At 42.4% G+C, this 23,522-nt stretch overlaps 6 protein-coding genes across 6 annotated transcripts; 5 read left to right on the top strand and 1 right to left on the bottom strand.

The window, feature by feature from the left end:
• Positions 1–1,944: 1,944 nt before the first annotated feature.
• EAE98_005617 (uncharacterized protein) lies at positions 1,945–3,830 on the top strand (the record flags this gene model as incomplete). The annotated part of the gene is made up of 4 exons (XM_038953239.1): positions 1,945–2,106; positions 2,234–2,687; positions 2,751–3,362; positions 3,544–3,830. The coding sequence occupies 4 exons, from the start codon at positions 1,945–1,947 to the stop codon at positions 3,828–3,830; spliced, it is 1,515 nt and encodes a 504-aa protein (XP_038810340.1).
• A 403-nt stretch (positions 3,831–4,233) lies between these two features.
• Positions 4,234–5,526, bottom strand: EAE98_005616 (uncharacterized protein; the record flags this gene model as incomplete). The annotated part of the gene is made up of 1 exon (XM_038953238.1): positions 4,234–5,526. The coding sequence occupies one exon, from the start codon at positions 5,524–5,526 to the stop codon at positions 4,234–4,236; it is 1,293 nt and encodes a 430-aa protein (XP_038810339.1).
• Positions 5,527–6,724: 1,198 nt separating this feature from the next.
• EAE98_005615 (uncharacterized protein) lies at positions 6,725–8,612 on the top strand (the record flags this gene model as incomplete). The annotated part of the gene is made up of 4 exons (XM_038953237.1): positions 6,725–7,133; positions 7,180–7,753; positions 7,803–8,076; positions 8,127–8,612. The coding sequence occupies 4 exons, from the start codon at positions 6,725–6,727 to the stop codon at positions 8,610–8,612; spliced, it is 1,743 nt and encodes a 580-aa protein (XP_038810338.1).
• An 884-nt stretch (positions 8,613–9,496) lies between these two features.
• EAE98_005614 (uncharacterized protein) lies at positions 9,497–12,309 on the top strand (the record flags this gene model as incomplete). The annotated part of the gene is made up of 2 exons (XM_038953236.1): positions 9,497–10,081; positions 10,144–12,309. The coding sequence occupies 2 exons, from the start codon at positions 9,497–9,499 to the stop codon at positions 12,307–12,309; spliced, it is 2,751 nt and encodes a 916-aa protein (XP_038810337.1).
• A 1,116-nt stretch (positions 12,310–13,425) lies between these two features.
• EAE98_005613 (uncharacterized protein) lies at positions 13,426–13,752 on the top strand (the record flags this gene model as incomplete). Its single annotated transcript, XM_038953235.1, has 1 exon — positions 13,426–13,752. One exon carries the CDS (start codon positions 13,426–13,428, stop codon positions 13,750–13,752), a length of 327 nt encoding a protein of 108 aa, XP_038810336.1.
• A 5,307-nt stretch (positions 13,753–19,059) lies between these two features.
• On the top strand, positions 19,060–21,312 carry EAE98_005612 (uncharacterized protein). Its single transcript, XM_038953234.1, has 2 exons — positions 19,060–19,906; positions 19,964–21,312. Exons 1-2 carry the CDS (start codon positions 19,849–19,851, stop codon positions 20,335–20,337), a joined length of 432 nt encoding a protein of 143 aa, XP_038810335.1. The 5' UTR covers positions 19,060–19,848; the 3' UTR covers positions 20,338–21,312.
• The last annotated feature ends 2,210 nt before the right edge of the window (positions 21,313–23,522 follow it).

The raw sequence follows: 23,522 nt of genomic DNA, 5'->3' as shown, positions 1-23,522 counted from the left end.
TCCTTTTAGATTAGTTTAATTTACACATCTTTTTTAATTACTTTTAATTAAAGAATCTAGCCTCAAAACCCTTTATTTGAATTATAATCTTTATAATATATATATTATAAGGAGTAAGCGTTTTTTTTACTTTTTTAATCTCTTTATATATTATAGAATTATATAAACACTTTGAATTGTAATTATATTAATATCGATATTTGATATGAAGTATGATATTATAGGCCCTGAATATTTAAGCTTTGAAAATAGTAATAATTCTATTAGCTATTTTATCAAATATAGTCTGGGTTTTAACTTTAATAGGGGTTTTATTATACTATTGGGGATATATTTTATTCTTATAGTAATTACAGTGAGTTGATATTATTATATTATGATTTAATAATTAATTTTGAAATTGTAGTAATTGATATGAATTAAGGTTAAAAGGATACGTGTGTCATTTTTCCTGTTACCCGCGAGGTACTATATCTCCATTTTTGATCCACAGAGAGTGCGTAAGATACTCTTTAAGCGAGCGAATCAAAACTCGATGTGGGTCATTAAAAGTGGATATCAAAATCAAAGTTCAAAACTTAATCAAGTTCGGGCCAAGTCTTCACTCAGACGCCCCATAAACGCCTTCCCCCTTCTCGTTCCCTCTCCTCCCCTCTTTCACCTCTCACTCTTTTGAGTTACTCTCATCATCTCTTTCTCTCTTTCGTATCTAACAAGCTTTTTCGCATCCAATACAACTTATTGGCTGAGATTGGCACTCCGCCGACTAGGTATAAAATGGGGAAAGAATGAAGAATGAAGAAGAAAAAAGAAAAAGGAAAAGAGAGAAGAAAAAACCCCCCGATGTGTTGATACAACAATACGAGTATATGCTTGGGTATATCCATCATCAATCACATCGTTTCTTCATTCGAGAGTATAAAAGAAAGACATACCGGTTCAGTATCCTTCTCCTACCCTTCTTCTTCTTCTTCTCCTTCGCCTTCGTCTACTTCTTCTTCCTCTTTAAACCACTGCCGTCGCTCTTCCTTACCTACAATATATCCCATATCGAACGGTCGATTTTGCTCGGTCATTTTACTTCTTGCGCTGTATTCCTTGTATCAAAAACCGTTGGTTCAATTCATAAGGTTATTGAGTCAATCAATCAATCTACCAATCTCTCTATCAGTCAATCAATCTATCTATCAATCCACTTTTTCAATTATCAAATCTCACTCCATCGATCGAGAACGTTTTAATCCTTACATACACACGGAGTACATATACACATACAGAGTGTACATATCCAATCCATAAACTAATCCCAATTGATCACACAAATCCCCTGTTTTCTTCTACCTTGTCCTGCCTGCCCTGTCAAGCTATTGTAACATACATTTATCATTCATACCATTGTTTATACATATCCCCGTGCCTCATTGGTCTCACTTTACCATTCTCTCGGGTCCCTCGTTTTCGGATCGGATCGTTCAGAAAGAGGTATGTTGTACCGTCTTTTTGTTTTGTTGCTGTACGGAGTAACACTTCATTGATCATTCCATTATCCATCTGGAAGGTTGTTGGAAGACAACATATCGTATCGTACCTCCGTACCGTAAGGTTTATGCTCGTTTGCTGTGTTTCCATATAGTTATTATAAATCTATAGTACAAGATATAATACTTGGAACGATTCCTCTACACAAAGTCCGCGAAAAGATACATAAACATATCTTCTTTCTTATATATACTTATATATACCTATACAATCATGGGAGCTAATGCCCTTTCTTTTCATAGTACATCAATATCAACATGAGCATGTAGTTCGGAATTGGTCCTCGAAATCTTTCAAAACTCTCAAACCTCTCAAAACTACTTTCACCCTCTTGGTGAACCAACAATCTTTTCATGATCAAGGATAAAGGTCGGCTGTTCTTGTCTTCGCATCAAAAATTCCAACATGTCATCAAGTCAATCAAATATTGACCAATTTGACTCTCATCAAAAATCTGCCCTTTGTTTGGAGGAATCAAATTCGACATCTCCAACCCCAGAAATCAAGCTTGATCAACATGGATTACCATTAGTACCCCAGCCCAGTCGCTTTAAAGATGATCCGTTGGTATGTTGTAATTTTCTAATCATAACCCGATATTGCCGGGTTATCTCAAGATTCCAAATACATCCCTTCATCTCATCCAGATTTCATCCATTCGATATGAAAAAGTACAAAGTTGATGATCGACTAGAATTGGCCAGCATGGCTCAAATGGGCCGTCCTGATTCAAGTTGGCTACATGGCATTCCTAGGACCTTACAATGCCGCACTTGTGAATCCAAGTCTGGTTCTCCTGAGTGATGCGCTTGATGTTAGTCCAAAAGTGGCTTCGTACAGCACAACTACGGCAATTATCATGGGTGGTGTTTCACCATTCATTTATGCGCCTTTGGCGAACATCTATGGTCGTAGACCTATCACCTTATTCGCAATAGTTTTGACTATTATTGGAGGAGTAACATCGGCTCGTTCAAACACTTTTTCACAACTTGTGGGTACACGTGCTCTTTGTGGCTTTGGGTTCGGTGGAATGATGTCGGTGGGTACCGCTTGTGTGAATGATATGTTTTTTCTTCATCAGAGAGGTGAAGCTACTGGTGTATACTCCCTCTTTGTTACAAACGGTGCTCATGTGGCTGCGATTAGTGAGTCAAGTCACCTTGAGTTTTACACTTTCCTCGAAAAACCAGCTAACATAATCAATTTAGTTGGCGGTTTCCTTGGGTCATCCCTAGGCTGGCAATGGGACTACTGGATTGGAGCCATCAGCACCTGCGTTTCTCTCCTTCTCGCCATATTTCTTTTCCCCGAAACTCTTTTCTCTCGCGACCCATCCTACCTCTCCACACGTACCAGAACCCGCACGTACTATGAACTTCTCTTTGATTTTCGTGGGAATTGTCTCCCTAGTCGCTCACTGCAATTCTCCCACTTCTTAGAATCTTTTTACATGCTCCGCTACCCTTCCATTCTCTTTTCATTCTGGTACTATATATGGGGATGGACTTTCATCAATGTCATGCCTGCCATCTCTATCGCCGCCATCTACACCGAATTCTATAACCTGAAGCCTGGTCCAATAGGTGCCTGTCTGGGAGTCTCACTCATGATTGGGAGTTTACTGGGAGAATTCAGCGCTGGAAAAGCAAGTGACTATGTCATGTATCGTATGGCAAAGAGAAATGGAAATATAAGGAAACCGGAATATAGACTTTATCTCTGTTGTTTATCAGCGGTATTCATGCCAATGGGATTGATTGTTTTTGGAGCTACAGTGGGAAAAACTCATTTTATTATTCCGCTTATTGGACTGGCTCTTGGTATGTTTATGGTTTACTTGCTTCTATTTTCCATTGTACTTCCTCATATTTCTCTTTCTCTGAATCCCTCTTTGCTATCCTTCCCCATGAAACCTCACTTCGGACCTTCTTTCAAACCCTTATTCTCCCGCTTCAAACCCACTTCTTCCTTTACCTAACCCTGACTAACATTCCTCCTCAGGTGTCTTCGGTCTTCAAATCGCTTCCACAACCCTCTATGCCTACGTCTCAGACTGCTATAAGCCACAAACTCCCGAAACAGGCGTTCTCTTCAATCTCTCCCGCGGTCTCTCATTCGTCGTCGGATATTTCGCGTTGCCATTCGCAGATAAAGTGGGGTTTACATGGGCGTGGTTTACATTTGCAGTTGTGTTATTTGTGTTTTTTGTACCAGTTGGGGCATTGATCTGGAAGGGAGAGCAGTGGAGGATACAAGGGGGGAAACCAGGGTTCCATGGGTGGCTGTAGGAGCTCGGGAAGAGGAGGACATTTATAAGGGTTTCGGTTCATGATATATGGATGGTTTGTGAGGTTGGGGTTGAAATTTGGCGAGATGATACCTACGTGAGGTGGAGTTTGAAACGGGGTTACGTTATGTTATGATATTGTATGATCAGTGCGGTATAAGATGGAGAGGATTGCTTTTTGCTAATATTGTACTATGTTGTTTATAATGTAATGTATTATACTATTCAATAGAATGATTCAAGTGCTAGGAGCTATGAATGATATCCTTCTCATTCAATAACCCAACTCGAAAATTACCAGAACAAGCTACCTCTGCCCGCCCAAAAAAACCAACACAAATATTAATACCCACTATATCTTACCCATACTGTCCTGTTGTATCCTACAACCAAAAAACCCAACCTCATCGCCGAATCCATGGATTAGACCCCGCTTCCCCCGCACCCGAAAGTCGAAACGGATCATTAAGTCCAAATGGATCACTAGAACGCGGTGCGTGGAATGGGTGGGTGGGGGTTTGACTTCTTCGTGGTGGTGCTCTTGATCGGGATTGGGATCCTGAACCTGAAGAAGAAGAAGGAGGGGGGTGACGAGAAGAAGAAGAAGAAGAAGAAGATGATGATGATGAAGAAGAATTCCTAAACTCAGCTTTCTTATCTTTGAAGATGCGATCACGGACAGCGTCTTCTTGTTTGCGCTGGTCGTCGAGATCGGAGATAGCGGGTGAGACATCCTTTTTGGGGTGGGCGCGATGGGATGAATGGGGTGCAGAGGAGTGGGAAGAAGAAGAGGAACGATCGGAATGCGAGATGGATGAGCCGGGGTTGATGGATGAATAGGATATCGATGATTTTGCATCGTCGTCATCGTGGGGGTTGAACTCGTCTTCGGACATACCGATTCCGGAATCGTAATCGGAGTTTTGGTCGTGATAGGAAGAGGGGGGAGCGCGAGAGCGAGAATGAGGATGAGAACGAGAGTGGGGTGAAGATTTGTGTCGGGGATTTGAACTTGTATTCGCGGAAAGGGAAACAGAGAAGGAGAAGCGTTTGGGGGGGTTGGAAGAGGATTTTGAGGACCAGCTGTGTGTGCTTGAGGGGGAATCGTGCGTTGTTCGGGCTCGAGAGAGACGCCTGTGAGATTCGCGGGTTGAGCGGCCGAGGGAACGTTGAGATGGGGAGGTGGAGGCAAGTGAAGACGAGGATGAAGATGAAGATGAAGAGTCATAATCCCCGTTCTTTCCATGCCTACTCATCCCCTTTGCGTACTTCGAGAGTCCTCCATTCTTATCCCTAGTCTTGAGAGTTTCCTCATCCAAAATCGAGTCGTCAACTTCACACGGCGTGCGACTTTGATCCCAGAGCAGTAATCTTCTTTTAATCCAAATTTTTATAACGTCATTTGTGAATCTTCTAAATGGTTGCTCGACACTCCGTTGCACGTTTTTAGCGAGCGCGCGCGCCCTCTTCACGCGGGATTCGCCCCGAATGTAGCCGAGGTATTCGAGGCTGCTGGGGACGGAGGTCTGGGTGAGAGTGGGGAGCGGGATAGGGAGGGAGGCAGATTCGTGGTAGAGGAATTTGAGGGAGTGGGTAGATCTTTCAGCGCGGGAATCGAAGATGAAGATGAGTTCGGTGCTAAGGAGGGAGCCACTTGTGGAGAGACTGTAGACTTCAAAATGCGGTTTGGAGAACATAGTTTGGGATGGGGAAGGGGTGGAGAGGGGTTGATGGTGATGATGGTAGGAATGGATTGATGATATTGGGGATGGTGTAAGAAGTCGAGAAGGGGGTTGAAGTTATGCGGATACAAATCTACAGCCACTAACTGTGTAAGTATTCCTTTGACATAGAAATGGTAAAGCAAATTGAGGTATAAATGTGACGATTGTGAATATCTGGGTTGAACGATTTTTCAAAATTGAGAAAATCAACCACCAACAACTAAACACAAACATACAAACATATAACCAGCAAAAACCCGCATGGGCAAAAAATATTGTTGGCGGTTCAAAAATAGGTCTCGAGACCATAGCATACCTAAATCCAATCCATCTTCAAATCGCTCTTGCGAAAAAGATCAGAGGCCCGAGGAAAGTTTTTCTTTTGAGGCCGGTTGGCGGCCGCTTTCTTGGTCTATCTTTTATCACTCATGAAAACATTACCACTCGCGTTTGAAGTTATGCAAGACAGATGTTTTTTTGAAACATTTATCCATGATGCCTGGACCGTTCTAACATAAAAGACCGATAAGTCCTTCTCTCTGGCCTCGAGGGTTGAAGTGGCGATTTTCGATCTTGGGATGAGGTTATTAGGAATTGTAATTTTGTATGAGAAGTGAAACGTTTTCTTCCAATTCAAAGCAAGGAGAGAAGAACATGGGTCATTGAGAGTTAAGACTTTACTATTGACCAGCAGTGCTTTGTTGGTTGGAATTTGTCAGAGTGGGATAGGGGGTGAGGGGGATTGATCTTTGTTTGCCGCTATGTTTGATGTGAGATTCGAATTATGATATTCAAACGAAAGGTAGTATGATTATCAAGAATGCAAAATGCAGAAAATCGGCCAGAGAATATGCTCTAAATCAAGAACCAAAGCCTCGAAAAGTAAGCAAGAAATTGTGAACGTTTTTTCGGCTACGTCCGGATGATCGCAGTCATGTGTTTGTTCCGTTGCATTGGCGACGGTAAGGTGCAGATCCCCATCGGTATGTTACATCGGATTTTTGATTGAGGTGGCTCCAATGAATACCCTGTAATCGACGTTTGTTTTTGTGTTACCTTGTTCTATGAGAAATTGCGAGCGGAGGTTGAACTTATATGAAGAGGCTCTAGTCGTCTCTCCCTTCTTCGTCGCATATTGTGTTCAAGAACATTCAATAATCTTGTGATTATCATGGCTGATTCCTCTCAGAAGCACCCAAAAGTTACGTGCGCCAATGTTGATCAGGATGAAGATGATGGAGGGATTCCATGTACTAAAATCGCCTCGAAAGCTTGCAATGGGTGTTTTCTGGTTCAATATTGCAGCAAAGATTGCCAAGTTGCACATTGGAAAACCCACAAGAAGGATTGCAAATCTCCATTTATGAAGAAATCTTGGAGACCGCAGTGGGATGTGGAGAAACGTCGTCCGGCATTTATTGGAGGCAACGATGATCCCGCTCTAGCTGAACAGTGGGTGACTATGGTGCAACACGGAAGAAAGAAGTATTTATGGGGTAATGTTCCAGCCATTGATATAATTCAGTGTTGCAAGAATGAAGAAAAAGATTTGCCAGAACAACTCAATCTTTTATTTGCGGGTAGGCATCCAGTCCAGGGGAAAATTGCTGACTGACAAGACTACAGCATCTGGGGATATTAGAAATATTGTCAAGTCTCTCGTTGAACTCCCAATTGCGTATGAGGGCAAATGTGAGCTTATAATTAACGACAAGGATTTTGACATTGTCGCTCGGAATGCAATCTTGCTCCTCACAGCTCTCGTATTTGACCCCATTGAAGCAGCAGACATCATGATTCACGTCTGGTACTCTGCATTCATAACTGATTCGTACTTGCGGAAACTTCAGGAAAAAGTCCTCCCGTTGATTGAAGATGTTTGTAAAAAAGTGGCCGGCCGCCCTGGGCAATCTTTGCAATCCAAAACTTGGACACTGGGCACTCGCAGCATAAGTTTGGTATTGCCGAAGGCTTCTTGGGATCTTCTTCCTTCGTTTTTCAAGGTTCCAGATGGACTATCAGCTAGTAAGGCACAAAAAGTAATGGTTGACACTACATTGCCACCCTCAAGAAGAGATTATATCGAGCGACAATTTTATGCTCGACCACCTGCATGGCGTGTCTGTGCTACTAAGTTCCGTACTGATGGCATGCTTCTTCCCTTCGGATATTCTCGCAAGGATTTCACTATGCCAAATCCGTAAATATCTTCAAGTCTTTCGAAAGTGTACTTGCTAATGCAACGACAGAACGCTGTTTCAGAGTACTGGATTTTGGCCCATGATGGATTCTGCCGACCCATTGGAAGGATGGCCTCTCGCAGAACATCTTTCTAAACCTTCACCTGCTCGAAACGATATCTATGGCAGCCTTTATTTCTACCTTCAAGACCAACTTCAAAGCTTTTGCAAGCGAATTGAGAATTTGAAAATCCGCTTTCAACTATTCGAACTTGATGCAGTGGATCTGCCAGGTATCATGAAGGAGCGCGGCATTGGAAAGGTCTATTTCGACAGAATTGAGGTAATCTTTGACCGGTTGTAAGTGTAGTATAGATTGTTGATAGTTCACAGGTTTCAAATATTGGAGACCGTGGCTACATTGGACCTCAAAAACTTCTGATGACTTTCGCTCCTTACCTGAAGCGTAAATCACAGAATCCGCATGCCACACTTCTTGCTTTATTCCTCAACGCTGTCCACGAAAGCCGTACGGAAAATGATTACATTGAAAGCATAGCAACAGATTCAGCAAAATTACATAGGTATATGACAATTCAACGAGACATGCTTCAGCCTTACAATGCGGACTTTCTGAGATACAACGATGCGCGATCTAAGTTTCAAGATGTTGACGAGCTCTTTGATAGGTTTATGAAGGAATGTTGCTTGTATGAAATCAGTGAAATGGAAGGGTTAAAAATCAAAATCAAGAATACTTTGGTTGAGAAATGGCCTTTGAGGATGCGAAATGGGGCAAAGCAAGAGGAATTTGACAGATTATTGGCATCGGGACATTTGGGTTCGGAGAGATACGTGGAATGGGAAAGTTTGATATAGGATTGACTTGAGAAGTCTGGAAGGTTTGAGAGATGAAAGGTAGCAGGAGGAGAAAGAGAAAAGCAAAGCAAAGCAAGAAAGCAAAGGCAAGGACAGAGAAGAGAAGGAGAGGAAAGAAATGAAAAGAAAGGAAAGAAAAATAGAAGAGAAGAAGGAAGAAAGTCACAAATACACACATATCTTCTGATGAATCTGGAAGGTTCTACCCATCAGACGCTCTTGCTTCGAAAGTCAAGTTCCTTAGCGCAATCAATTAAATTGTTAAGCGTTTAAAAAGTAACTTCACCAAAGTTATTCATTGCACTCCACCAATCACTTCCCGCCAATCATACCTACATTTGCGATATAACTTCACATAATACTTTCATCTCAAACTTACCCCTCTTGAAATACACTACCAGGTATCAATCGAGGGATAATTTACACTTAGATCAGCACTTTGGCAGATGCTCTTTGATCTTCACTCTTTTTCGCGACGGTGAGGCATGAGACCGCGTAATTTTCACTATTTTCAGCATTCATTCCTTTTTGCTGCGGAAGATAAACAGTGAGCAAGAGCGATTACATTCTTCCTGATCATTGGTATCATCCAAGAAGTATTCGTATCGCCGGGTCATCTCAAAGGTAGATTGGAAAGCAATCCCATTCTCTTGCCAGGTTTCAACACATTCACTATCACGATTTCCAACAGGGCCATATTTTCACTCTTGTTTCATCCTCAAATATAGTCAGACTAGGTGCCTACTTTGAAATTGCAAAGTCAACTCGAAGTTTGTCAGAAGAGATAAGTGTTCATCACATACAATTTCACACCTCCTACCAAAGAAAACCAACACATCAACAACTTTCAAACGCCATCCATCCGACGAGAGAATCAAACCTCTATGATGATACCCTGCAAGTACTTCTTAACTGCTACCGGGTGCGGTCGTGGCAGTACTTGTCAATACAGCCATGATACAACCATCACAAAACACATGCCTGATTTAATTCTTTCGTTGATCTCAAACGACGAAAATCAACCTCCTGGTCAGAATTCACGTCCTATAGCAACAAAACTTATCGCTTGTAGGTTTCTTGCGAAAGGTCATTGTCAGAAGGGTGAAGACTGTCCTTTTAGCCATGGAATTGAGCCAGCAACTCCGTCGCAAAAACCATCTGCCACTCCACTCTGTAGCTTTTTTGCAAGAGGAAGATGTCAAAGGGGTAACAACTGTCCTTTCAGCCATGAGATTGAAGTGAAAGCTTCTTCACAAACTCCTGTCCGCCCAACCTGCATTTTTTTTGCCAGAGGAAAGTGTACAAAGGGAAGCGATTGCCTTTACCTACATAATCCAATTGAGCCCGATAACAACGAAACCAAGCCTCCAGATACGCAACATACCAAGAAGACTTATACATTTTCTTCCACCGCCATCGATACATCATCTGCTGTTCTAGATGTACCATCTGCAGTCACTAAGAATTATGTATGGCTTTCCCCCTTTTCAACGTGCTAGTGTTTTGAAGTTGCAACTGATATATTATCTAGGATAATGTACCAAAAGGTATGATTGCACGAGCAATCTCTGGAGCCTTGACAATATTTGAAGATGGAGGAAAAGTCTACAAAATTTCGGTTCCGTCTGACTTTACAACTATCCGAATCACCGGCTTGCCACAGGATACCAACATCGAGTACATTGAGACAATGCTAGCTAGACTCGACCTTGGCACACATGGAACTTGCATTCGAATTACTAGCATTGGTACTCCGCCCTCCGTCCTTGCCTACCTGCGAATTGAAGATTCCACCGTCGGCTCGATTTTAAGCGAAAAATTGGAATCCGGTTGGAGAAGATTTAAGATGTACTCCGAATTAAAGGCGAGCCCAGTCCCTACAAGTTTATTTCCTGTCTCTGGATTTTCAAGTGAATTCGACTTCCATGAAGTGTTTTTGACTTGGTATCGATCTTCTAAGATGGCCGTCCTGAAATATGCAAATGAGGACGTCGCCAATATGATATGCAACAACTTCAACAACGGCTACTACAGAGTTGTGGGCAAACATTTAGCTTGCGATTCGCCTATTATCTCCCACATCTTGACTGATAAAAAATACAGATTCCTATGTATCTTGAAGAATGTACCGGTGTTTGCAGACAAAGAGGACATCTTAGGTGCGATGGATGAGAAATACAGACCAGATGAATTGGAAATTGGCAGACCGAGCTATGAAGCATCTGACGAAGTATCTCGTGAATATGTCAGGAAATTAAGCTCAGCCATTGGCCCCGTAGAGTCTTGGGATCCTGTTCAAGATCCGGCAGCTAAGAGAGTTAAAGTAAGGGTACGATTTCAAGACGAGTCAGATGCCCGAGAGGCGATTGCACAATTAAACAATAGAAACATTGAAATATTGGGGAAGGGAAAAATCATGGCTCAACAGATCATTTCGACTCGTTTTAAGGTTGTCACAAAGATATACTCTGCTGTACAATCGCAAGTTGAAGATGAAAAGAAGTCACTGATAGGGCAGAGAATTACCATCAGGGCATACCCAAGCACTGATGTCGCAAAGAAGTTCACAACTTTAAAGATTGACGGGGAGCCCGGAGAGAACTTTACCAACGCCAAAAATAAGCTGGAGAAGATATTGATCGGTACAGTGGCTCTGGTAGGGGGTAAGCCAGTTTGGAATGACTACTTCATGCAACCAATTGGATTGATAAAGATCAAGAGAGTTGCAGACGATTATAACGTTGTTATTGATCGAGACAGAACAAGACAACAACTTCGGCTTTATGGTTTACCCAGAGATATCGACAGCGCTCAACACACACTTCACAGAATTGTCACATCAGAAGTAGAAGGTTATGCTATTAAGCTCACTCCAAGTGACTTTTCGTGGGTAGCAGGTGGCGGATTTGATCAAATAGTATCAGTTCTTGGAAAAGATGTTGCTTCGATTGATATATTGTCGAATCCAAAAAAGATCTTACTTACTGGTAATCCTAAGAACTACCACACTGCCATGGCAGTCTTAAAGTCCAGGAGTACTGCTGCTGGCAGGATTGACAAGATGGAAACAGGTGAAGACAAAGACGACTGCAGCGTTTGCTGGTGTCCTGCTGAGTATCCAGTCCGCACCAACTGTGGCCATTTGTATTGTCTTCAATGCTTTGAGCATCTCTGCTCCTTGACCATACCAAGCGACCAAGAGCTATCCATCAATTGTAAGGCTATTGGATGCGATGTCGTCCTCTCCCTACAAGAGATTGAGCAAAATCTACCATCCAAAAGTTTTGAGGAGCTACTTAATGCATCGTTCACTTCGTACATTCGTCATCATCGCAATAATTTTCATTATTGTCCAACTGAAGACTGTGAACAAGTCTACCGGGTCAACATTCCCACCAAATCCCGCACTTGTGCCAAATGTCTCGTTGAGACTTGTATCCCATGCCATGCGTCTCATCAAGGCCAAACGTGTGCAGACTACAAAAATAAGAAGTATGTTAGAGCTGAAGCACATGTCAAGGATGAAGAAAAATGTGCTAATCATTTGAGCATCAAAAATGAAGATTTGGGACTTAAGCTTGAGAAAGGTGTTGAAGAGGACTTGGTCAAGTTTCATGTTCCTAAAGTAAAACGGGAAATGGGGTTCCACGGTACTCAAATGCTCGAACGAATCCAGCAGGAGCTTGGTGGATGGTAAATTATGAGCCTTCGTGAGCAAGATGCTTGTTTCCAATCTTCGAGGAAACGCAAGTTCCTGGCAGGCTCTCTGGGTTGTCATCAGTTGTCTTCCACAAACAAGGGTGAATATGTATCTGCAAGATAACATCGTAGAGCTTTATTGCAGACCGCTTAAAGAATTCAAGATCATGCAAATGCATTTTTTTTCCGGAGGTGATTGAGATGTGTGCACGAGGAGCAATAATCCGTATGCTTTGATGTGATGACGCTAACAGATAGCGAAAAGGGAGCGGACAATGTCCTCAACACACGAATTTGCAACCCAGAATCCATCTATCTATTCTCTCCATCCACTTTAATCTACTTTATAGCTGCATTTAAAAAACTCACTTGCCTTGACCGATGCCGCCGTCTCGACAAGAGCTGGGGTTTCCTCTGAATATGCTGAGAAAGTGTTTGTAAGGCACGCCACCGGTGACACAAATGAGGAAGCTTGATCGTACCATGGTAATAGTATCTGCTTCGTTCCTTCTACATGTATATTCAATATTGGGCCTTTCGAACAGATAAGCCGCCCCTATGATAGGTCTTGTTAGTACTTGCACTTCTCTAAGTGGCTTTAACTTCCAAACACAGGACCATTCCTTGTCTGATTTTCAGAGATACTATTAAATATGCTTCTTCTCGATATCTTATTGTAAGACTTACTGGAGCTTCATTCACCCTTCGCATACAACTATTTAAGCATTTTCCCTTTATCAGCATTCTAAACATCTGTTGCACCAGTAGCATTAGCAATATTCCAACTTCCCAACATCCAAACTATCCTCTTAACTTGTCAAAGGCGCTTTTACTCTTGTAGCGTCACCTTCTTTGCTGAACGTCAAGGTCAACTTTATTCCGCCCATATCCCTATAATCTCAACTGCGACAGCCAAGAGGTGGGTGTTAGACTGGGATAGACTGCCTGCAGCTAACTTGAACATCCCAAGATAGAATACAAGGGTTCCCTGATAATATTGAAGCCCCGAGAACAACATGAATACCCCACCGCCGCCAACTCGCAGAGACGCCGAGAACTATATCCATCAAATTCGGGTCCGTTATCATATGAAGGAATGTTACAACGACGCCACATGTTGACTGCCCCACCACAGGACACTTTCCAATACACTCGCCCGGAAATCTATGACGAGTTTCTCGACATCATGCGTGCATGTATGATTCATCGGTCGAACCAGGCGACGACGATCCAGTGGGTCAATCTCTTGGACGTCCATTATCTGGATATCATCTACGGCTTCAAACAATTCTTGCCCGACAAGGCATCCAGAAGACTGGTCGATCTCAGAATCGTGTATCTGGTTCTGCAGGATTGGTTGAGGAGAAGTAGGGAGCTGGAGTGGAGTCTTCCGGATTGGAGTCGCATTGGGATGCGCATTCGCGAGGAGAGCGATGAGTGAAGCGGGCGTGTATGGTATTTGAATGAGGGGTTAGCGTATATATTTATTTACTCGCGGAAGAGTTCATAACGAATAAGCGGGACTGCCATGTGTAGCGAGTCGATCTCTCTCGAACCGCGGAATCTGGTTTGTGGGGTATGTGTGATGTGTTGATGTATACGATTACTCGAACAATGATGTTGTGTGAGAAGAGCAGTATGCATTCGTACATGTAACATGTATAGACCTATGTATGAGCGAAGCGCCAATGATACCTTTTAACTAGAAATCTATTTTCCTACACAAACCTCTTATTTGTGATGGAAGAAATAAGAGCTCAAATACTCGATTTTCATGAAGAAATTAACTACGATTCGCTCTCTTCTCTCGTTTCGTCTCGTCTCGTCTCATTGAGTCAAGTGAAGTAAATATGGATTACTTTCCATTTTTCAGTAACCTTATATGTGCATAAGAATCCATCAATATTCAAAAATCCATACTATTACAATATAAGTTTAAGATCTCGTAATGGGATGGTGCACGAAATGTACATTACTCGATGATCGACACGAAAGAAAATGGATCGGTATATCAAAGTTATCAAAGTTAATTGTTGGTGTTTGTTTATTTGTTTGAACGATTAGATTGATGCAAAATGGCCGCGAGTGCGGATGTTGATTGAGAATGATGATTTAGCTCGTTTGCATAGGAGGAATGAGTACCTACTTGGTTGATGCTCATTCAGCAGGAGACTTTGATTATGATTATGACTATGATTATGATTGTTTCTCACGATTTGCGCATACACACATGTGTCCGCCTCGCAACCAAAATCCCATTTTTTGATGGTTACTCCCCAGCTTGGCTTGCAAGCGGCTAAAACATGTTTTTCGACACATCATTTTGTTCATGTACATGCAACAAGCCTCGATTGAACCAATGTATTGTCGGAATACATGAGATGGGAGTTCCTTCAGGCTTTTCTTATCGACCGTTGTAGTGTTGGAGTTTCTATATAATGCGGTTTGTTTTCTGTCGATGCTGATGCAACCATGCTTTATCAGATCAGATCTCAGTACTCACATCATCATAAAATCACTTCTTTCGTTGCAAACAGTTACTTTGTATTAGTATCATCGATCTTACCACAGCAAAGATGTTGCATTCCCTGTCAAAGAGGAGAGAGAAAGACGAAAGACATGCACAGAAGCAAGCGGACTTGACGAGTGAAATAAATGGCGGTAGAAATCAACGGTCTTCCTACACATACAGCAGACATAGCGACGCTGGTAGTGGCCACAAGACAGAGGACATACACGATAAGATCAAAAGGCAGGCCGCACGATTGAATTCAAGCGATTCAAAGGATAACACAGACACGGAGGGGCGTCTATATAAGAAACATGCCAAGAAGCAAGAAGGAAAAACCCCCAAGAATAGTGGGACAAGGACTTAAATTGAACTGTCCGAAAGTAAAAGGAAGATGTGATCCGAACGAGCTGGACGTGGAAAAGAAGCTCTTGAAGAGATTTGTGATAGTGGAGTGGCATGTCGACTCAAATGAGGTACATCTGCACTTGAGGATGCACGCCACAATGTTCATTCCACTGGAAGACTTCAATAGGTGTGAGAAAAAGGTTAAAACTGTTTGGATACAAGAATATTACTCATTAGCCACTCTTGTTTAATCCGACACCGGCTTAGAAAGTTGTCTTTGATTGTATGGGAATGTAGGATGGAAATAAACAAGTCTGTACGATTTTATCAAGCTTATGATGATAACATAATCATTGACTGTGAAGATGATGAACTCGTGAGACATGAAAAGATTCTATGTCTCATCACCCAAACTCTGAATCAAATATTGTGATTCGAATTGAACCTCGTGTAGAGGATATAAAATTGCTGTGTCGTAGCGAAATGTGCCGGTCGGGATTTGGGCTGTTGGAGATGATCGTTCGAATGGCTGAGGGATTTGCAGGCACAAGAGAATAGCGATCGTAGACCAAAATACCTCATGCGGTGTACACCGATAATTCGCCACCAAAAGTCTGATCCAGTTGATATATTCTTGATGATCCGAGTAATGCTCTGTGGATATAAATTAGTACTGATTGACCTACATTCGCGTAGGTATTGGGCAAAGACGGCGCAACATGAGACAGGTAATTGCTCCGCCATGACAGCTGTCCTGGTCGGCCTTTACCAAACTGTATAGCATGTATGATTATCACCCTGGAGTAGAAGAAAATAGAAGTGGCCGATAATCAGCCCAGCGCTTTGCGAACCCAGTCGAGGATACTTGAAAATTCTCTTCCAAGATTGCAATTGAATGAATCGACGAGAAGAAGATGAAGAAGATGTCACCACCACCATACGGTCCATACCCCAATTGGTTCTAGTTTCCAAGCAGAAGCGACGTGCAGGTGTGAAGACGTGCAGAAAAGGTAAGCCCACTGAGCCCACTGAGCCCACTTGATATGGATATCAGCTCACGTGCTATATATGTACCCGAAGAGAATGAACCAATGTCACGCTAAGAACAAGTCACATCTGCAAACGCCTAATATTAGCTCACCAGTGGCCCTTCCGATGTTTTGATGTCTTCGATGGCTCTTCTAAAGCCGAATCGGAAGGGATTTGGAGATGGCAAGATAGGCTCGCCGTTATCGTTATCACACAATAGTAAGCAAGCTATTGAATATTCTCTCCCGTTGTGATCACATAGTACTTTTTGAGTTTGGACCCTGGTGCAATCATTGGGTTGTAATGATTTGGGAGTCTTTGCATACCTTGCTCTGGTCTCTTTTTTTGCTTGCATTTTGACTTGGATGCTACTTTGCTTGCATATTTTGATATGGGGTTTCTATAAATATATATGTATGAATATGTAGGTGTACCTACTAGGTATGTAGGTACATAGGGAGATATATCATGTTTATCGCCACGAACAGTCTTTGTGAAGTGAAAGGAAGTGAGGAGAAGAGAAGCGACGTTCACGGTAATTAGGTCCAATCGAACATGGATCCATGAAAATCAGAGCGGGATGGATTCAATGAAAAGATGAAAGGTCGCGAGGGTCGGTCCACTTCTCACGCAACTTGCGCAAGTGACTTTGTGGGGAATGAATCACGGATATGTACTGGCACTGGCAGGTAACGGATGGGCAACGGATGACGGAGTTCCCGATCACATATCACACCGCTCTGAATTCGACAGTCAAAATTTGCATATCAAATGATCAATCGTTCGGTCGGCGGTCGGTGGTGAATCGTGCGTGAGATAGTGAGTGACATCGCCAATGGATGGATGGTGGATGTTGATAAGATAAGAAATCCAGAAATGGATTCTGTCAATTTTTGAAGTGCAAGAATGGAAGAGAAAGAGCAACCTTGGCAGTAATAGTAATACTACGATATACAGAATACTAACAAGTAATTGGCAAGGAAGATTTATTCATTCAATGGACCCAAAATAGCAACAACACCATCTCTTTTCTTCCCATTCTTTTCATCTCTCGAATCTCTGCGACATCAACCGTTTAGAGGGAGACCCCTAGATCCCTCGATCAAACTAAAGCCCGGCCAGAATTGTCAGAGCCCCTCGTCTCACGATAGCGGTTATTCTCCGTGACAGATATCAGATGGCAGGTTGTCAAGGGATTATTTTTATCATTGTACAAGGCTTACTGTCATGCAAAAATACACTTTGCTGACCGTTGCCGTACACACTTGAGATGATGGAGAAGGATGGATCATGGATGAGATGAATCGGAGAACCTTGAAAGCCCCAAACATGTCACTCAATGCGGTCATCCATCGATGAATAATCATGATGAGACGAAACGTGAAGGCCATTTTTTTCTCAAACGGTTTCTGGATTCTGGATTTTCGTTCACTTTATTCCATCCATCATCTATGTGACACTTTGCAATGGATCATGTGTAACGCTGATGAAGCTGTGGAAATGGGCCAGGTGTGATGATGAATGATGATTGAGAGCGATGAGACATGATGGTATATAATATGTTGTATGTAATATGTAACATCTACCTAACATATAATATGTGGTATGTAATATATAACATCTACCTAACATATAATATGTGGTATGTAATATGTAACATCTACCTAACATATAAGGTAGTATCTAATAGTGATACTCTCTCAATGCTCATATATGATATAACAAAATCACGGGATGAGATTGAAAGATACCCACCAAGTACCTACTGCCTCCAGCTACCTCGTTCGTACCTATGTACAGAGAATATCATCATTCATTCTATTAATGGTGAATACCCAAGTATTGGTGTATGCAAAGTATTTGAAATAAAAAGCTTCCAAGTTATATATATACTTTTAGATTATACATACATACCTACTCCCTAGGTACATGTATAATAGGTATGTCCAATTGAAGTATCATTCTCGTCCTTTCCAAGTCATAAAGTCACAATTGCTTGGACGTGTAACCTTCCTCTTTCCCTTTCCATCAAATACAAATATTTCCCATGAACTAATCTCGTCGCCGAACCCCCCTCCTCCTTCTCTCCTCCCATGCACGATAGATGTTGAAGAATTGTCCTATTGGATGTCCAAGATGCGTGAGAACGTCCATCAGCCAGTCGATCCCCTGAGATCCCGTCAGTCCAGGTAGTAGTACCTTGCAGCATCCAAGGGTTCACCAGTTCGAGGTGTGCTCTGTGCATAATTCCTGGCCATTCCGGGTCAGATCATACCCACCATGCATTTTGGCGACAACTTCGCTCGATAAAACAAGAGACGAGAGACATTTCGTATGCAATCATCCCGGAATTATGACATTGTAACCCTGTTCACAGCCTTGGTAGATCAAAAAAGTTAAAAAAAATATGGCTGTGAACACTTTGGTCTGCACCTCTAAGCGCCGACACCTTTGAGCAAAGCATCCAATCATCGTCCTCTCTTCTCAACCACACCACGTATTTTTCTATCGACGATCCAATGACCATCGACTTTACCCTCATGATGCTACATTCATCGGGTCGGTACGATATTCATGTGTAGCCACAAGGAGATCTATTGGATCTACTCGACTATCCTAAAATGGGGAGCATCTTCATCTCCCCCTCCCAAAATCATTTTTTTCTCTCCGTTCCATCCTTGTATACATGAGTTGCCCCAATCGTGCATGTCAATCCCGTTCTCAGTGCCAGTGGCTGCAGATCCAAGATGTAGATATCATGGCAACCCAAGATAGAAAAGCGTCGTACACCAAAGTAGACCTTTTTTTTAACGTTACTACCAAGGTACCATTCACCTTGTCCCCCCTCCCCCCCCCCGCTCATCTCATGACACCCATTCACTCCTCTGCCCTGTTGATTCTTAAACCTCTCAACCCGCAGGTTTGGAAACGATTTTTCGATATTTTTCAACGACTTACCTGAACCACCTCGAATGTTAAAACACTAAGACGTCTCATAACTCCGAAGATCTCACAAATTCGATACCCAATTCCTCTTACTTCCTCAAACTCCATCTTCACCAGATAGGTAGATCACGGATCAGACGACGTCCGAACCTTCAAATGTCTTGATGCAACGGTTACCGGGTCCTCCTTACTACAAACTTCATCTCAGCTTTCTACGCATAATCTTTCCCCCGCCGCTCGGATGCCCGCTGTCAGAAAAGATCAGATAATCATCTCAAGGGCTCTTCCCTTCAAACCGCATCTTAGACATTCCGTCATTTCGACTAGGTGTCATAAGCCTGATACAAGCTACGAAGGAGACCATCATCTCCAGCCCAGTGATTACGGTCCTGGTGCCCGGGGATATAGGTAGAGGTACGCCTCGATATATCGGTACAAAACGACTTTTGGGACAACAGCGCTGTGCACTCATTGTCGTCGATACCATTCCTTCGAGTCGACGCAATTTTACTTTCGTTATTCACATTCTCCGCTGGCTCGGATACTTATTTTTTATTATTACTATTAAGATTTTCTTTATTTCAAACCGTACTGACGAATTGTACCAACGATACCCTTTTCTTATTTCCTCTACGGTCTATCTGAAGACCACACATTGGTGACTTTCCTCACATCGGTTCGAAGACTTCTTCATTCTAGGATAGAATGGGAAGACTTATCAAGAATCACTGGGCACGTCTAATTGTCCTCACTGCCGCAATTTGTTAGTATTCACTAAGCTCAATCTCATCCACCCACAAAGCTAATCCGAATACTCTAGATCAAGTAGCAGCTGCAATCGAAGGATTCTTCTGGCCCAAAATATTCTGGGACTTTCTCACCAAGAATCTCGACGGTGCCGTCAAGCCTTTGCCAATATTACAGATCATCAATTTGGTTTTTGGCCTATTTATGCTAGCTTGGGAGTGGCCACTTGGATTCTTCGTTGGCACGTCTTTCTATCGCAGCATCGAGGCTCGATTGGTTATCCTCCCTTTGACAGCTTTGGCTTCCGCGTTACTATACCAAGCCACCAACCCAGCTATCTACTACACCATTGGACTAGTGGTATATTTCTGGGCGTATAGTGAAGGGGAAGTGATAGCTGGGGTTTGGAAGCTTCCTCCTCGGAGATCCACAACGGGAAAGGTCTAACGGAGAGGAGAGGACATGGTGACGTGCTGGGTGAGGGATAGAAAAGGAAAGGCAGGGACTATGGTAGAGGGATATGGAACGGCATGGATATACATGAATGACTACGACATCTCATTCACCCAACTGCAAGGGCAGGATTGCATATTAGGGTTGGAGTTTCGAGGGATTGGGGGAATTCATCAGCGGACGGCGTTTAATCTTTGGGTGGGGGGTAATGTGAGATGAATGAATGGAAAGATGGAGATGGATGAGGATGGAAATGGAAATGGGAGGGGAATGGAAATGGAAGTTTGAAGGTGGATAGAGGCGGGTTAGAATTGACTACGCGTGATAGTCTCTCGAACTTCAAGATGTTGTCTATCGTTAATAATTCACAACATCTGACAAACCAGTTGTGTTTGCTTTGACAACCTTGTGGAGAGGAGTGTATCGAGAGACAGACGAAAAGAAAGACAGCCTACTTAAGATTTGTATGCACATTCCATGCATGCATACATACATCTTTCATACTTAATGTCAAATCGAATACTCATCATTCTCTAAATCATCCCTCTTGCTCGCTCGCTCTCTATCTTCTCTGTGTACATACATACCATTGTGATTCTTCATAGAGATACCTACTCTACGGAGTACCCCATCATCTAATACCTACCTACCTCTGCTCACCCAACTCTCAACTCAACTCGTATCCATCCACACATTCCCACCCTCACCTTCGTCCGAATCAATGTAGAACAAGAAATCGAGAATCACAATCGAGTAATATTCTCCGTCGTCACTCAACTCCTATATCTTCTTGCCGTACATGTATATAGTATCTAGGTACCCGCATATCTATCACTTTGCTCCTAAACTCCAATCTGGATTTATTATTATATTATATTATATTAGTAGGTAGCATGGGAAAATGTATTCGTGAGTGCGGAAATTGGATACTGGTATATAGGTATGTATGGTAAGCAGATGTGAAAAAGTTTATGGTGTGGTGTTGTATTGTGTTGTGTTGTATTTTATATCATATCATAGTATTTTACCGTCTCATCCGGAATAAGGTTATTACATACGAGTATATATCTAAGAAAAATACACTCCAAAAGAGGGACAGATAACCTTTGTCTCCCAACTCCCCGAATCTCGAGGAGCTAGATTCGAGATTTGAGATTTGAAATGCGAGATGCGTGATGCGTGATGCGTGATGCGTGATGGAGGGATGTCAGATCATTTGGGTGATACTATGTACCTACTAGGTATGTATCTATGTACCTACGATATGTATATAAAGTAATACTCATTTCTTGCGTGCTTGAATACTAACTAGATAAGTACCTAGTAGGCAATTACTTTTGTATAATACATAAATATACAAAGTACCTCTATGATACAACCTTGAAAGTAAATAACCACGAATGAACCCACCAACACCCGTCTCCTCCCCCTACATACTCACATCATCGCTCGCCTAGTCCGCGCCCTCCTCGAGATTGATTGATAGTTTCGAATACCCGCCCGTCTCAACTCATTCCGCTTCGTATACATGTATAAATACATGTATAAATATATATATTCGCCCCCTTCGTGTATCATCTCGAGACAAACACACACACACACACACACACACACACATAAACACCAAGATTATCCATCCATCATTTACGATATTCAATCACTGATTCAACCATTCTCCCAAAAGTTCATTCCGGTATCCGTCCACCCGGCCGACCAGACCAGACCAGACCAGACAGACCACCAGGACCTAGTAAATCGACCGATTGAGCAACCGAGAAACCGATGCAAGGCAAGTTCCTGCCTTGCTCCGTAAGGTTACTTACCGCGAGACGCTGATGTTAGCTAGGGATTGGGGATTGGGGGTTGGTGTTTTATTAATAAAATAAAAATACGAGTACGATAACTTGAGGTATGTTCTTTTTTTTGGTTGATTGGTTTGATTGGTTTGATTGGGGTTTGTATGGGTGTTTGGATTGGATTGGTGTGTGAGTGGATGGATGGATGGATGTATAAATAGATACCCCCTACCTGCCTACTTGGTATCTATCTAGATACCCTACCTACCTACCTATATATATATATATATATACATCTTCATCTTCACCAAAGATATCCATCCATCTATCTATCTACCTACCTATCTATCCCCTATTATCAAATATCCGAAACAAAAATCTCCATTCTCCAAATTAAAATCCCATTCCCCGATCAATATTCTAGAATCCTATCCCCTATGATTAATCCAACGTGTACACGCGTGCACAGCCTCTACCACAACGAACAAACCGGGGAGGTACCTGGGCTGGGTACCTAGCATCGGTACTCGCTCCCGGTGAATGAATACGGAGTACATATGATAAATACCGGATCCTGTAGGGCTTAGTTTACGTGTGTGTTTGATTGACTAGGTAATCTGATTCTTTGGGGATTTTGGGGAGTGGCTGGGTAGGTATTGCTATTGAGTTTTTTGGGGTTGGGGTTGGGGTTTGGAAGGGGCGCTGGTGTGTGTGGTTGTATTTGTATTTGTATATGTATGGGTGTGTGTAGCCATGTATATTGAATAATCAATCAAAGATTGAAGAATCGGATTAAGAGGTGTGGTGGTGATGGGCTGAAGACTATGCATGCATGTATCTATGTATATATGTATATTTGGGTGCGGGCGGATGAGGGTGTATTGTGATTTGATGTTGTGTGTTGCAGGTGGTTTACTGGGGATCTATGAGTGCCCTAGGTGTAGGTAATTTCTATTTATGGGTTTGGGGGTATGGAAATATATCTGTCGGTGTGGAATGATTCGATGTGTGTTAATCTTTATCTGTAGGTACCTACCTCTATGTATTGGAATACCCGATGGCTTTGTCTGTCATTTGGTAGGGGGTTTGAATCCCGGTTGTAGAAATGTGAATGAGTTGTTGGTACTTTACTATTATTTTGAATAGCTCGGGTAGTGATTAGGATGATATTGGAACCGGACGATTAATGTTACAGCTAAGAATTATGAGTGACCTAGGATTAAAAACTATGTAATATATTCGGGGAATGAAGTATAATCTATTTGTATCACATAATGTAATCAGAGTTGGTTATGATGAGATGAAGATGCCGAGGGGGCACAAGCAACATGTGCTGCGAAGAAGGCATGGAAGTGGGTGAGCCAGAGCAAGAACCAGAGCAAG

This window comes from Botrytis deweyae (genome assembly GCF_014898535.1).
Source record: "Botrytis deweyae strain B1 chromosome Unknown BDEW_011, whole genome shotgun sequence".
Taxonomy (NCBI): Eukaryota; Fungi; Ascomycota; class Leotiomycetes; order Helotiales; family Sclerotiniaceae; genus Botrytis; species Botrytis deweyae.
Note: the sequence above shows the minus strand (reverse complement) of the source record. Positions and strands in the feature narration are given on the sequence as shown.